Here is a 15,698-nt window from a genome sequence, read left to right as displayed (position 1 = left end):
CTAGCCATCCTATATTTATCGAAGTGACCTTATTGGGTTCTTTACTAGGTGCCCATGACCAAGCAATGTGACCAACACTGTCATACTTAAAACCACTGTTGCAAAGGTTTCTTATGAGGTAACATACACTCCTAGCAAGGGGTCACATTAATCTCAGCCATAAGCAGCAGCCACAGTTCCCAAGCATAAATGGGAATAGCCATATTACATGGAGTGTTCTGCGCCGTCATTTCATTGCACAACTACTTCACGGCTACAGTGTCTGATGCAGCCCCACCTTCCTTTTCCCACCTACTGTAAGCAGAGGGCTTGTTCTAGCTTGCTGATGAGACTCTCTGCTGGGTCACCAGTGGGGTGCTGCAAACACAGACAGGCATCCAGGCTTTACTCCAGATGGCATCACAACAGTGGGGGTGGGAGGAGCAGTCATCCAGCTACCAGTGAAGACAGAAAGCTTATCTAAGACACTGGCTTTTCCACAGCTGCCCAGAGGGTCTAATGGTAATACAGGGACAGCGCTTGATGGAACCGGCCTTTGGAGCGGCGTCCTCTCACACTTCCCATCTATATTTAAAGTTGGGGACTGAGGGAACTGCTCCATGATGTGGGGTTGAGGGGTTACTACCTCCAGAAACATTCAGAGCTTCTTAGAAGTAAAGGTGCTCACAAGGTAAAGAGTACTTGCTCTGCCCCCCCCCCATCCACCAATCGCTATAAGCGAACAAACTCAGAGACATCACACAGTTGAAAGCTCTTTGAGAATTACAGAGGGACTAGGTGACTGAGCCTTACATTCCCCTGACCCAATTTGCTTGGCTGAATATGAGAACAACTTTGAATGTATATCTGAGCTGAGGGTCAGCAATCGAAGTAACTTGGACAGACTTAATTGAGTAGTTCTTGAGCAGGTACTATCTTAGGATGAACAGGTGGTTAAAAGTAATTTTAATGACTCTGCCTTATGTTTATCTAATAACAATTTAACCCTGCCTGCCTGAATCACTTCTCACCACTCTGATTCCCCCCAATATGTGCCTCATGGCTGTAACCTAAGTGTGACTTCTGCTTCCACCTCCTCAAAAGGTGGCCACAAAGGTGGCCATAGTAGGACATTCTGTGTGGGGGTAGTGGCAGAGTCAATTTCAAAAGTTACTTTGTGTCTGGCAGGAGGCTCCGACACCTCATTTTGGCCTGGTTTGACTGTCCAAGTTAAGCACAATTAAGGGTGTTTAGAGGGCCTGTGGTTCTGGGACTAGTCAACCGACTCATTATCTGCTAAGCTTCCGCCAGACTGACTGTCAGGATACGTTTTTTGTATATCGGACACAACTGGTGAAACAACTAACTTCACCTCTGGGTTTTAGACAGATTCAGATTTAGATGATGCACTTGTGTTAGAAAGAGAAGAGATTCTGGTAGGGGACAGACTCATTGGGGGACTACCTAACAGGAAAAGCTACCAATCTGAAAATATATGCTGCTGTTCTGAAGATGTCAAAACAGGCTGGATGCATGGCATCTTGTCTCACTATGATTGTGTATATATTTGTACAAATGTTACATTTTTTATTTAACAAAGGGGGAGATATAGATCTGTGTGAGTTTGTAATGACAGAACCCTTGTGGCTCTTAATTGACTCCGTAACTGTGATGTAGGCATTAGAGCATAGTGATGTGAATGCAGGTTTAGAATATTGGGTTCGTGGTCACAAGCAGAAGAATAAAGACGTGTTATACTAAGCTCTGTGTGTGGCGTAATCATTGGATTGAACTTGAGATTCAAGGCTGTTTGACTGTATGTAATTTCGTCAGCTCGTGGAATTTTCCTTATGACTTCTTTTATACCTTCACCAGCAAGATTCTTAAAGTACTTGATAATCTACTAGTTATCTGCTTCTTCAATCACATCAATGAAATCATTAAATGTCTCTATCCAGACATTCCATCTGTTGCCAATCTTCAGCTTTTTGGCGGTATTGAATGGCGGTGGTGGTTTCAAAAAGGGGGTTGCACAATAACCATTTATGATATTGGCTGACACGGAGGGTGAAGTTCTGTTTGACACTGTCTGCTGTCCACCAGGTCCTGCTTCCTCCATATCATCTCTAAAGTCCTGTGCTGTGTTGGCATCTGGTTCATCTTGGGCAGTCCACGGAACCTTGACCTCTCTCTTGGTCTCCATGGCAGTCCTTTGCTTTCAGGAGACCTTGGGAGTTGTTCTGAGCCAGCCCCCAGCAGCTTTGGTGGTGTGCCACTTTGAGTATGGACAGCTTCGCAAACACAACCCGGGTGCTTCCTTGGGGTTACATCCCCCAGCGCTATGGTACAATGACTGTCTTAGTTCAGTTCTGATAAGCAGATGACCGTTTCTTGTATTTGAATTTTGTTGCTTGTAAGCATCTCTTTGTCCTGCCGGACACCTGATTGATCTCTGCCAGACAGCGCTATCACTTCATATGATATATGGCTTTAGGTTGCGTAGTAGCGTGGTACCTACCTTTGCGGCCTTCCCAGCAGGGTTTCGGCCAACGATGCATAAATGTCTTAGTGATGCCTTCGTCATCTTCAAATGCTTTACACGGACTGGGGCTGCGCTTTGACTCCACATACGCCAAAGGTCAATTCCACACTTCGACTGAGGCACTTGTGGCACGTGCAAGCAGTTTGTTGGACCACAGCAAACTCTCTGGGAGAGCACTGTCAATCTTCAGTTACTTATCCCATCCTCGTCACCAGTTGTAGAATCCTCCGCAGCCCGGATGCTTGCCAATCACTACCCCAGGTACAGAGCTTAGTATAACACGTCATTATTCTTCTGCGAACCCAACATTCTAAACCTGCATTCACTTCACTACACTCTAATGATAGAATACATTATAATAGGGGAAAAAGCTCAATTCCTGGTACTGGTGACAATACAAATTTTTGAATTGAAAATCTACAACTCCCCCATATTAACTAGGCATATTCCTTTGCATTTGTTGAATCTCAAAAAAGGAGAAAATGTATGTAAACCAATGGATCTATATTGTCTTATGGAAAACAAAATAGCTTCCCAAAAAGTAGCATGTGCATTTTTATCACAAACTGTACTTGATGCCATTTGAGCTCCCGTCAGGCTGCTCACTTAAACTAGCACTCCTGGTCCACCAGGGGGTGGTTGCAAGGGAGGAGGTGGAGGGGGAAGAGAATCAGCGTAGCTAGGATGGACTGGTACCTACTGCTGGTGGTGTGTATTCATTTTTGTTGCTAAGGTTATGTACTATTGAGAGTGAATGGCTGACCTCAATTCGCAGTCGGTTGTTCTTTGTTCAGCTTGTTGCCATTCGGCCACTCGGCATGAGAGTACAAGGAAAAAATCTTGTGGAGATCGGATTCCGGTAACTTGGCAAACCAAGCAGCAATTGACTTGAGAACTTGAATGCTGGTGCTTGAATTGCAATATACTCTTTTGAGGCTGGCAGATCAACAGCAGCATGGGAAAGAACAGTGCATTACAAATTGTTTGGACCAAACTAGACAGCGGAGACTACCCGTATCGCCTACATCATCCGCAAGAACCAGAGATCATGTTAGAAAAAGCTGGCACGTGCTTTCTCCTTCATTGCAAAAGTGAATGGTGCAGCAGTTTGCAGCCATTTGACATGGCTAGCTATATGAAAGGAACGTCTGTTTGGGGAGTCTAATATGCCTCCAGTAGTAGCATATCCAGGGTTAGAAGGGCCTTGTGAATATGTTAGCGGAGTGGTGGCAGTGGCTATTTGTTCGACAAATAAAATAGGTTTACTTTTCTCTTCTACTGTTGTATGTTTGTTAGCCGATTCCCAGGACTTCAATATGGGCATACATTGGTCTCATAGTTCAACGGTGAATTATTCCCCAGCTTCTCAAAACCAAATCCAGTTTACTGTTTGGGTATCTCCCAATGCCATCCTCCGTGTTCTGCAAAATTATGGCATCATTGTCAGGCAGTGCTCCCCCTTCAGATAAAGAGCAGATAAAAATGCCTGCTGGCAAAACAAAAAACTCAGCTAAACTTTAAAAAGTCAGGAAAAGGGCTCCCGGTATCGAAGTACAAAACAATGGCCTTGTTTAATACAAGTGAACCATTCCCAAAGTCAATAATTCCAGTGGGGGCATGCAAAATCTAAAGCAATTATGTTTGTTATCTGTAGAACAAGAGGCAGAATATGGATAAAGCAGAAAATTCTTTAGAAATGTTGCCCTCAATAGTAACTTCCCAGGGCACTCACTCCAATGTACTTTATCTTCAAAGGAGGGTTGATCATTCTGAAGGCACCATGGATAGTGATACTCTGCAGGAGCCTCTCCAGCTCCACTAATGGACTCATTAAACAAATTTACTCTCCCTCCCCACAGGTCAATTCCAGAAGGAAGTGCTAAAACCAAGCCTACTTATTCTTCATAATACTTCTACGGAAGGCCTGAATGTAAACAGTGTGTCTAGACCAGCTACAAAATTTGGGAATTTTGGTCTTGTTTCGAATGAAAACATGTGAAGCAGAGATTAAGGTCTCACCTGGGAGAATGACTTTATTAACTCTTCTTTTACAGGAGGCATGTCCTGGATATTTTAGAAAAGGCTTACGTATCTCCCCTTCTGATAAAAACCCTCTGAATACCGAGGACACAGCAAGTTATAGACCTATTTCACATCTGCAGTTCCTCAGTATATTGATAGAGTGATTTAGCAATAACTTTCGCAACCAACTATGGACTACTTCATCCCTTCCAGATTGGCTTCTAAGCAGGTTACAGCACTCAACTGACCATCTGTTCAGTGCTGGACGAGCTGCAGCGGGCTTCTGATGCTGGTATTCCTACTGCCTTAATCCTTTTAGATCTCACAGCAGCCTTTGATACAGTCAATAACAATGATCAGGCTTCCCGAACTGGGCATTACTGCCAAGGCATATCTCTGTCTATCCCAGAGATGTTTCATGGTTGCGCAGGCCTCTTAATTCTCGAAAAGACCGTGTCCCTGCGGGATGCCTCACGGTTCCAACTTATCCCCATTTCCTTTTACCATTTGTCTTATCCTGTTGGCTCAGGTTATTGACTCTTCTGGTTTTAATTAATTTCTATATGCAGACGATACTCAAATTACTGTCACATTTGAAAGGTTATCCATTGACTGCAGCAGCCAAATTGCATGAATGCCACTTGAAGGCCCAGCAATGGATGAGCAGAAATGTGATTTTATGCACACTAAAGCCCCTAGAAATTCTAAATCTTTCATACTGGTCTTCCTCACTGGATCCAGCACCTGTCCCAGTAAACGTGCTGACAACCTCAGAATAAAAAATTACTCAGCGCCAAGTCTAGTAGTGCAGGTATTAAAGGTAATGAAATCTTGTCAGATTAGATTACTGCAATGCCATTTATCTGGGTTTGCCCTCTTGTTGTGTTAGTAAATTAAAGTTGACTTCGAATTATGCAACCAGACTGTATAGTGCCATCAACCATAGGGAACCTATTTAGCCAGTTCTTACTTCCCTACATTGGCTGCCAATGAAGGAGTGACTCTCGCATCAGCTCACTACTCTCCCTAAGTTTTAAGGGATATCACCCATACACTGAACTAAGATCTGCCAATCTCTATCCTCTTACAACCCCACAATCCCATCTAAAATGTATTGCAGGCACAGCTAATCCAATCGCAGCTGCAGCAAAATGGTATTTGCAGCCTTTTAAACCCCATTCTAAACCTGTGTTTCCGACATTCAGAAGGCTATTTAAAACCTGATTATTACCCCAGACCTAGTAGCATGTGGTAGCTCTGGTGGTTTTGTGTACTTTTTAAGAATCTTTGTTTTTTTGCGCCTTGATACCCTAGTAATGGTAGCAGAGTGCTTCACAAAAACAAAATACAAATTCAAATACTTAATAACCCTAATTTTTCATCTTCACAGTCCTCATTGAAAATAAACGTACTGACTAACTCAAGGGTATTGATTCGGTCCTCAAACTTAATAGCTCAGTCATAGTGATAAGAGCTTGGTGCAGATATTGTAATGTTCAACCGAATTTCACTAGGAAAGAGCTAACCTCAATGCTAGGGAGTGCCGCTACATCTGAGGATGGCCTTTTAGATAATATTTCATCGCCAGGTCTAACTTTGCAAAGAACAAAGCCTACCATCAAAATGAAATCATCCCTTTAAATAAAAAACAGATTATCTTAATTTTAAATTCGCAATGTTATGACCTGAGTAGGTTATTTAGGACAGTAAGTCTCAGAAATGAGAAGTCAAAATCACAAATCACAAAATTGACAAAAGAAATAGTCTCTCAAAAAGTGGGAGAAGATCTTGAAAATAGCTACAATTGTGCAATCTAGGATTGGTGGGTGTTCTAGAACTTTTGTGAGACTAGAGAGAAAGGCAAAGATGTGAGTGCCCTGCTAGAAGGTTTGATTTGTAAAAACTTTTTGCATCATTTTCAGGGAGATGTCACAATTATCAGCCCCCACAGTGTACCATTCATGTCCCCCTGAAATCAGGCAGGCCCCTAGAACTATTCTTGTAATTTGTAAAGAAATCGAAATTGAACATCATACATTTAGGAATATTTCATGTATTTATAGATGTAGAGGTTTGAAGAAATGTTCTAAGGGATTCAAGTGTCACCTGGATGCCTAGCTACTTGCTTTACTGCAGATTCACTAACTATGTGATATAGAAATGTACCAGCACAAAAGCTCTCTTTCTTCTCCTACTGTTTTGTCATTGTTAGTTTGTTTTCTGATTTGTGTCCTCTCTCCTAGATCTCAATCCAAATGCTGCAATATCAAGGTACCATTGATAGGGAATTTGTGAGGGTCAGGATACTGGTAGAAAGGGGTGCACCTAGTTTCCCGAAACAGCCAGTGGGATCAGGAGAGGATAGGAGAGCATGTAAAGTAGACTAGAAAACTTGTGGAAAGTGAGTCTTGAAAAGAAATATTAAGGTATACTTTTTGGCTACGTTTTCAGAATCTGTTTATATTAGTCTTTTTTTTTTTTAAATGTAAAATAAGTGAATCAGCAGGACTCTTTGGCCCAAAGGGAAAATGTATGTTTGAATGTGAATGGCTTTCCAAAGCGTACTAAACAAAAGTTGATGACGACATGACTGAAACATTATTTTTCTTCAAGAAACCCATTACCGAATTGGAAGGAATATGTTGTTGATTGTGGCTGCATTTAAGACAGTTTTTTTTTCACTTGGCCCTAGCATCCTATATAAGGGTTGAGGTTTTACTAGTATAAAGTATTTTCCATGGACACAGATTAAGAAGGTTAATGGGTAATTGTGATGTATCAGCTAGATAGGCTCTCTTACCAACTAGCTACCTACTATGGACTAATTACAAATGATCCATCTCCTTTGTCTGATCCAGCTTGGTATTTATCAACTAACAATATTGAAGTAATTATACCGCGGGTGATTTTAAATTTTTCCAAATGTCTCACTAGATTTATTGAACTCCAAATGAATTCAATATACAGCACACACAGCAAATTCCTTCAGAGAAATAAATGATGAGCTAGTAATGTGGGAACCATAGAGATGAAAAAATCCAAAAGGTAAATACTTTACATGTTTCTCAAGGCTATTAAAGACAGCATCCGGGTTGGATTGTTTTCGGATTTCAGGGAGACTTTTGAGCACGATGTCCACCCCTCCTTGTTTTCCTGACCATGCGGTACCTTCTACAGCAATTACATATTCCAAATCTAATAATTTCAGGTTTCAATCATGGATATTAAAAAAAGCATTTCTTAACATTGAAGATTTGTTTAATCAGTTTCATTCATAAATCTCACTTTACTTTCAAGAAAATCTGGGATCTGATTGATAGAGACCAGACTGGATATCTATTGGGTAATTTTCTATCATCTAACACCATCTTTATGGCCACCACTATTGAGATCTTCACACAAGTAGAGAAACCAGCTATGATTATCCTTTTTGATATCAGAATCATTTCAACTGAATGAGCTGTTTCAGCTTATAATATTCCACCACAACTCAGGACGTTGGTACCTTCTTTAAATTAAGGCTCAAATACAAGTATTATAATAAATGGCGATAAAGCAGGTCATAATTCATACCCAAAAAGATATTTGGGGACTATTTTTCTGAACATTTAAATGGCCTATATGATTTGAATTGCACTCCTCTTATAATTGGAATCATATGTCTTTATCACTAATTGGCCGAGTGGCCCTTACTAAATTGTCTTTACTACCACTTTTCATATTTTTTGTAGCCTGTTAGTGGTTATTATTTTTGGGAGTAAAATTGAAGATAAACTAACTGGTTTTATCCTTTAATCACAGCAAAGTGGAGATCGAAGGATTGTCCTATTTTACAGATTTGCAATCCAAACTTTTCAAGACTAGAGAATCGGACAATTGGTAATATATGCATATTTAATTTGTAAAATAAAGTATAATCAAATTTGGAAAATTTATGACGGTTTTATTCAAAGGAATTTAGATATATAATTCCATAATATTTTCTCGTTTCAGTGTTGATCCTCTGTCATTTCTTTTTTCTTTTCAAGAACGGCTAATCACTAGCTATAGATGTCTTTTGCCTATGCAAAATGGAGATAATTGTTTGTATCAAAATTAACTTATTTAGATTCATTTATATTTTGCATCCTGTTTCCTAATGAATTAATAAAAAAATGCAAATATCGTCTTTACCACAACTAGCCAGTTAGAACATAAAACATACTTTCTAGAATTCTTAAAAAATTCCAGGAGTACACTTGGAAAACTGTTAAAGTTGCAAGAACAAGCAGATACACCTGAATAAGTTTACAGTGTGTAAATTACCGCAAGCGTAAATGCTTAGCAAAAGTGCATTTGCATATGTAAACATTTTGTCTTTCCACAGGTGAATACTTTTCCTCAAGTACAAACTCCTCCCCCAAACCCAACCAATTCATGGGGTTGATCTCTTCCTATTTTAACACAGTGATACAGGCGGAAAAACAGTAAGACGTCACAAATAAGGGCCTTGTTACTTTACCGGTGATTCATTCTGGGGGTGCAAGAGTAAAATGTTGAGAAGTAGGATGGTGGAGGAACAGGAGGCACAAAGTCTTCTGGATCTGGGATGTGCACATTTTCTTCAGCTTCTTCTGCAGAAATCTGGGATTCTTCCTTGTCAAATAACACAACATACAATCACATTAACATTGTACAGAGCGACCATCATATATGGCTACTTTGAAATTGTTGGCCAAGCACATGTACTATATATTAGAGAATGCAACTGCTGCATTAACTGTATGGCTTCAGATTATGGGATAATCTAATAAACAGTTTTTTTTGTAAATCCAGGTAGTGTTGTCAACAGATCTGTGTGGCAGCCTGATGAGTCAAAACAGCACAGCAGAAAAATCACTAACAATGGTCAGCGAAGATTTAGAACATTTAACTTCACAGTGCTTGCAGATTCCTAAGGACACCAGAAGCACTTCTCAGCGAGGAATTAGAATCAAAGGAGGAAAATACTGCTGTTCTAAGTGTTTTGGGACAGCGGTGGTGCACAGACTGAATCCGGTGGCCCCAAAGGCCCCCAGGAATCAGGAAGTAGTATCTGTGCACCAAAAAGTCAGCAATTGAAGACAATCCCTTCAGCTTTAAAGGGCTGTTGTACAAAGCAGTGCCAAATTGCAAAATCTTTACCACCACAGGACAGCATTGATTCATTACAGTTAGACATTGTGATACAAAGTTTGCAAATTTAGTCAGCATACATTGGCCCATTATAGGTGTTATAAACTTTCAGACGATTAAATGACTAAATTTCCATTTAAAATGTAGGATGTATGTAATTATGTCAATTCAACTCAAATCTTTATTGCTTGATGAATTAAAATGATACAATGGAAATTCATCAATTATGCAGCCATATTAAAACAATCCTCTATTCCAAGAACCACATAAAACCGAAAACAAACAAATTACCAACTGTGGGGAAAGAAACACATAGTATTGGCAAATTAAATTCCCCCATATTACAAGTCAACAACTCATATCTTATTATAAAAAGAGGCAAGTTACACTTAGTAAAATCATAAGTTATGTGCAATTTCTCCTGTGCAAGTTAATTTTTTTTAAAAATTTGTATCTAGCCATTTTTTACAACCAGGTTTACTATACTTAAGTCACTGGTTTCTAGTTTCTTTTTTGTTAACTTCCATTACTTTAGTTTTTGCTTCATTTATTACCATCTTGTTCTCAATAGAGTATTTTGATATTTTATTTATAAGACGCTGTAAGCCTATCTTTGTTTGACTTAGCAAGACAACGTCATCAGCATATAATAGATTTGAAATACATTTATCTGCCAATTTGGGTGGATGCAGCCAACTCGTTATCTAAAGTTTCCATTAAATCAGATAAAAATGAATTAAATAGGTAAAACACACCCTTGTTTTAAACCCTGCGTTGTTTCAATTTTTCTTGATAGCTGAGTACCTTTACCTATTCAAACCCTGGTCCAGGTCACGGTGTATAGTAATTGAATTGCTTTTAAAAGGGCAGGGCCAATGCCATATTTTCCAATTTTCCCCATAAGATTTGTTGATCTACACAATCAAAAGCTGATTTAAAATCTACAAAACATAGGTATAGCTGCTGTTTTCTCAATTTGTATTTTTCAATTAAAATCGCAAGTGTTTAATTATGTATATATAGTCGCTGATTTCCAGCTTTACAAACACTCTAGCTGCAATTTGGCACATCAATGCTCAAAGGGCCTCATGCACAACAATGTGTGTACTGTTGTAGTAAATGCCACCTCCCATGGGGATGATGGAATAGTGAACGTTTTTCATTAAGAGAGCAATTTTTGACTTACTGAGGCCACCAAGCCAAGAAAGCGTCTGGGTACTGTAAGAAATGGGAGTATTATTTGTGGTGGGTGACTACCGACCTTAAAGACAATCACAACTCTTGTCAGTGTGAACTTTCAAAGTCACTAAATTAACTTAAGCCCAACCCCCTGGCAGATATGACACAGAGCAGACAGGCTTAACTTAGGGCAATGTGTAAAGTATTTATGCAGTACCAAAACAGTAATAAAGCCAAAATACAAAACAATAATAATGTATGAGAGGCCCAACGCTGGAAATGAAGGATGCCATAGGCTATGGAACTGCAATTAAGCTGGTATCTGCGTTTAGTCTTGTGGCTCTCAAACAATACTGGCCCTTGGATTTTAAAGCTGTATCTCATTACCTACATTTATTGCAGGTGTGGACAACTGACCTGCTCATACATTACTGTGGTCATAGGACACATTAGCAATGTCAGACTCACATTATTCTATTTCCGACTTTCTGAAGAACTTATTTAAAGTCTTGATAAAGTCCATAGGCAAACACATTTGCAAGTGATAAAGGCTCTTCCAAAAGCAAAATTGGTTAGAGCAATTATGCATTTCCAAACCCTGTGATTTTACAAATCGCAGAGTTAGCAATCACAAAATTGTTTTGTACATCTGGCTCTCCATTCTGTCTGACCATTAACCAGGAATAGAGGCATAATATAAAGCCATAAAAATAAAGGAAAACTAGTCACTGAAATTGATAGATGGAATAACTCAGTCAGAGAACATTAGTGATAGATGCTATTTTTAATGCATTTTCTTAAATCTTGAGAATAAGTTATTGAACCTCAACACATCGGTTGTTAGACTTTCATGAGTGACAAATAGGCACAGGATGGAAGTGCCTGAAAAGCAAAGAAGAAAAGAACGTAGAGAAAGTGAGATGCAGTGATTTCCTTACCAGAGTGAACTACAAAACAACAACATTTCTAAGCTAAATACGGAATTTGAAATACAGTGGCAGCACACATTTTAATCAAGCTAGAGGAATATGTCTTAAAGACAAAACTGCTTGTCATTGTGCCTGGCACTCACTTACTGTGCAGGGCCTTCTTGAAGCGAACAATTGGAGGTAGCGGAGGGCAGCAGCCACCAAGCACACTGTGGTGGTCAGGGCATTAAGAGCGCAGAGGGCAAAGAGAACTTTCTGTAGAAAATACATAAAAAGAAGTTAAAAACCAAACGCTGTGATTTCAGCTGTGTAATCTCACAGTCTTGTCAAATACTTCCTGACTGCACTTTAGAATATGATGGACACACGAAAAACTTCATACAAGAAAATAAACCGCCGCGGTCCATTCAGGTAGGAGCGGTGAGGCTAGGTGGAGGTGGGGGCGGGGGTGTATTTCGACGGACAATGACGAGTGGAAACTATTTATTTAATTTTTTCTCTTCATCGTCCATCGAAATCTCCCTTCCTCCACCCGACACCAAAGTTCCTACCTGAATGGGCCGCGCTGCAAATAAAGCAGGTACGCAAATAGAGAGTGAAATCCTGGCAATAAAGGATCAACGCACCATTAAACACTTTAAGGGGAAAGAAAGGCACTGATCACATGTATAAGTAAGAGCTTCAGAATCTGCATTAGAAATCGCATATGATCGCGCTAAGCTGCACAACCCATCAACACCCTCATTCTTGAGTCTTCAGGACATCCAAATAATCATGCATTATCTTAGCATATTCCATTGCAAATTTGTTCGAATATCATGCTACAGAACGTTCAAGTTACTAAAGAGTAAATTTAATTGCTCCCATTCATTCAAATTTAATGTGGGAAGATATAGGGGCCGGAATTACCGATTCCTCTGGGAAATCTCTCTGACCAACACATGGCCCTTATTCCAAAAACACATAAGGAATGGATCTAGCAGAGTGTCAGGCAACATGTATGGGTCAAGTCCTGCTATGATCGAGTAGGCCATTTTTTCGAAAGATCTGTGACTTTCTCACTCTGCAAATATATCTGGACTGTGGACTAAACATAGCGTCAATATCGCTGGCAAACATAGCCTAAGGTACACAAAAGATGTCGGCATAGATAGACAATGTCCAAAAAAAGCAGCATCAGAACTGGAACAGAGGAAGAGTCATGAAACGCATATGTGTATGGGGATGAGCAGTATAAAAATACAAATAAAAAGCTGTATATAAAAAGTGCAGCAGTGAAAGACATAGAACTTGAATCATAGCGCGAGGAGTGGACACTAATTAAATTAATCATCCTGGGCCTGGTCCACACAAAGAAAAGGAAAAGACTGTAGGAAAATGCCCCTTTTTGACATGCAATCCCCCCACACACTTTTTGCCTGGTAGTTGGTGCAATTTGACAGAAGTGCACTGGGTTCCTGTTATCCATGTCCCCAGTGCAAGATCTCTTTCCCTAAAACTGAACAACTGTTCCTCCAATTGGCAATACCTTTATCATCCCCTTTAAGTTCCTAGTAAATGGAACTCCTGGTACCTAGAGCAAGGAGGTTGAGGAGGGTCCCTAAAGGCTGCAGCAGGTATTATGCCACCCTAGGTGACCCCTCAGCACAGTCATGCACGCTGTCATTGCAGGCTGTGTGATTTGGTGCAGGGAAGAGTGAAGACACGACATGGCACACCTCCTGTGTGCTATGCCTGCAGACACTACATGCAGTATAGGTACATCACCCGTACAGTAGGCCTTACAGCAATAAGGTAGGGTGCACTATACTACATGTTTGGACATATTTACATGAGCATATATGCCCCTGTGATGTCTAAGTTGATTCTTACATATTACAAATGAACAGGGAAGCCATTTTTAAGTACATGTGGTGGACCCTGGAAATTACGAGTTCCCCTGATACAAGATGGCTTCACTGAAACTAGAGATTTGTGGTATCAAAAATCTCGTATTAATAAACCCACACTGATTATAGTGATGGATTTATTAATACATGCACCCAAAGAGCACCTTAGAGGTGCCTCCTGAAAATCTACTGACTTCTAATGTACTGGCTGACTGGTGTAGACCAGCCTGCCAGCACAGACAGGTTTCTGACCCCCTGCAGGTGAGAGCCCACGCTCTCCGAGGGCGGAAACAGTGCCTGCTCTAGCCGGATGTGTTCTCACCTCCTCCAAGCAGGATGGCTAAGTAATCAGCATATCAAACCAGGAGGCTTCAAAGGCCTCTGCCACCTATGAAACGTAACCCAAGGCTTCCCCAGACAGGAGAAATGCCACGCCTTGCCCCGGGCCCATTTGGCACCAGGACACCCAGGACAATTAGCTAGTCAGGAGGTGTGTTCCCCATCAGGCTAGTTCCACCCCTAAGGTATTTAGGAGGCACCCTTATGCCAGGAACTGAGATTACTAGATCCAGAAGAAGACAAAGAAGAGCCGCAAGACAACGAGAGCTGAAGACTGCTGTGGACTTTTGGTGCCAAACCCTGCCTGCACCAGTATCTACAGTTCTGACAGAGTGACACATCCTACAGTTGAACAACTACCAAGAACCACTGTAGACTGCAAGCCCTTCACAAATTGCCTGCAATCTCCCTTGGAGTAGAGAAGGTACTACCCTGCAGTGCGCAGGCACTGAAGAAGCAGAGTCCGGTTTACCGTGCTGCCGCTACCCGGCCAGCCCGGCTCAGCAGCCACCAAGGAAGAGGTGCCTGTGCTCCTGAAGGCCGTATCTGTCTCCCCACTGAGTAAGGGGACACCAAGACTGACCAGAGCAGCAGAGGACCGGTACCCGGGGTACTGGACTGCTAGCAGCAAACAAGGCCTGTTTAAGTCCAGGGTACTCTAACAGCACCAAGACCGAGCGTTCGACGAGGGACGTCAGCGCCGCAGAGACCCACTTCCTGAGTGGTCCAGCTGTCCTGATTTCTGCACTCTCACCCAGCGAGACCGACAATGGCAACGACCAAGGAAGCACAGAGCCCAGCTGTCCTATCCACTCTGCACTGGAGTGCCCCAGCCTGGGTACCGATGAACCGGCTGTACCACTTGGTTCCCAGGACCCATGAGACCCGTGACCCCCAATAGGAGCTCCCAGACTTAACCCCAAGTCCTCCTCTGCAATCGGTTTCAAGGTGGCCCCCCTTCTTTAAAACAGATGTAGTGTGCAAAGCTACCAACCCGACCAGCACCTCTGCACCTGGATGCCCCAGGGCAGGTAACATGTATTTTTGGCGGTACTTTGGACCTTGGCCCCCTACGACCCCAAGTCCTGAAGGAGAGCCCCAGAAACTGACTGCAAATAACTGTATGCAACATATGCCCTTTTCCTCCTTGGGAAGCATTGCAGCATAAAGATGCATTTAAGTGAACTGTTTACTTACCTGGGAGATTCAATAGTTTAAAAAGTACTTACCTGATAATGAAGTTCTTGATATAAAGATGTATAAAAAAATAGGACTTCTTTTTTTTAATTGGTCTCAGATTTATTCTTGAGTGTGTGTCTCATTTATTGGCTCTGTCAGTACAGCTAATACTTAGCACTACCCTCTGATAAGCCAAATGCTCGCCCACTTTACCACAAAAGAGTGCTTTTAGTGTTATAATTTTTTGCCTCCTTAAACCAATAAGGATTGCCTGGACTTTTTACACACCGTACCTCATTTTGGTCAACGATATAAAGAGCCAGCTTCCTACAAGGACGCCCAGTTCACACTAACCAATTAGGAGGTGGCAAAGAAGAGTGACTATTGTTCCAAAAAATGGTAAGCAATGAGCGGGCTCCATGCCCTTCATGGTAAAAAAAAAAAAAACCCTTCCAGCAGACAGTACATGTGCTGTCGTCAGGCGAG

General features: G+C 41.3%; 1 protein-coding gene across 1 annotated transcript in view; it reads right to left on the bottom strand.

Moving 5' to 3' along the window:
- ENTREP1 (endosomal transmembrane epsin interactor 1) overlaps window positions 1-15,698 on the bottom strand; it is a 174,973-nt gene that overhangs the window by 58,256 nt on the left and 101,019 nt on the right. The window contains exons 5-6 of the mRNA XM_085633000.1: window positions 11,953-12,060; window positions 9,045-9,178 (exon numbers count right to left, since the gene is read on the bottom strand). Coding sequence (XP_085489126.1) covers window positions 9,045-9,178; window positions 11,953-12,060 — 242 coding nt within the window. The remainder of the gene's footprint in view (window positions 1-9,044; window positions 9,179-11,952; window positions 12,061-15,698) is intronic.

This window comes from Triturus cristatus, chromosome 2_1 (genome assembly GCF_964204655.1).
Source record: "Triturus cristatus chromosome 2_1, aTriCri1.1, whole genome shotgun sequence".
Classification (NCBI taxonomy): domain Eukaryota; kingdom Metazoa; phylum Chordata; class Amphibia; order Caudata; family Salamandridae; genus Triturus; species Triturus cristatus.
The sequence above is the reverse complement of the archived record's forward strand: the minus strand, read 5'-3'. Positions and strand labels throughout refer to the sequence as shown.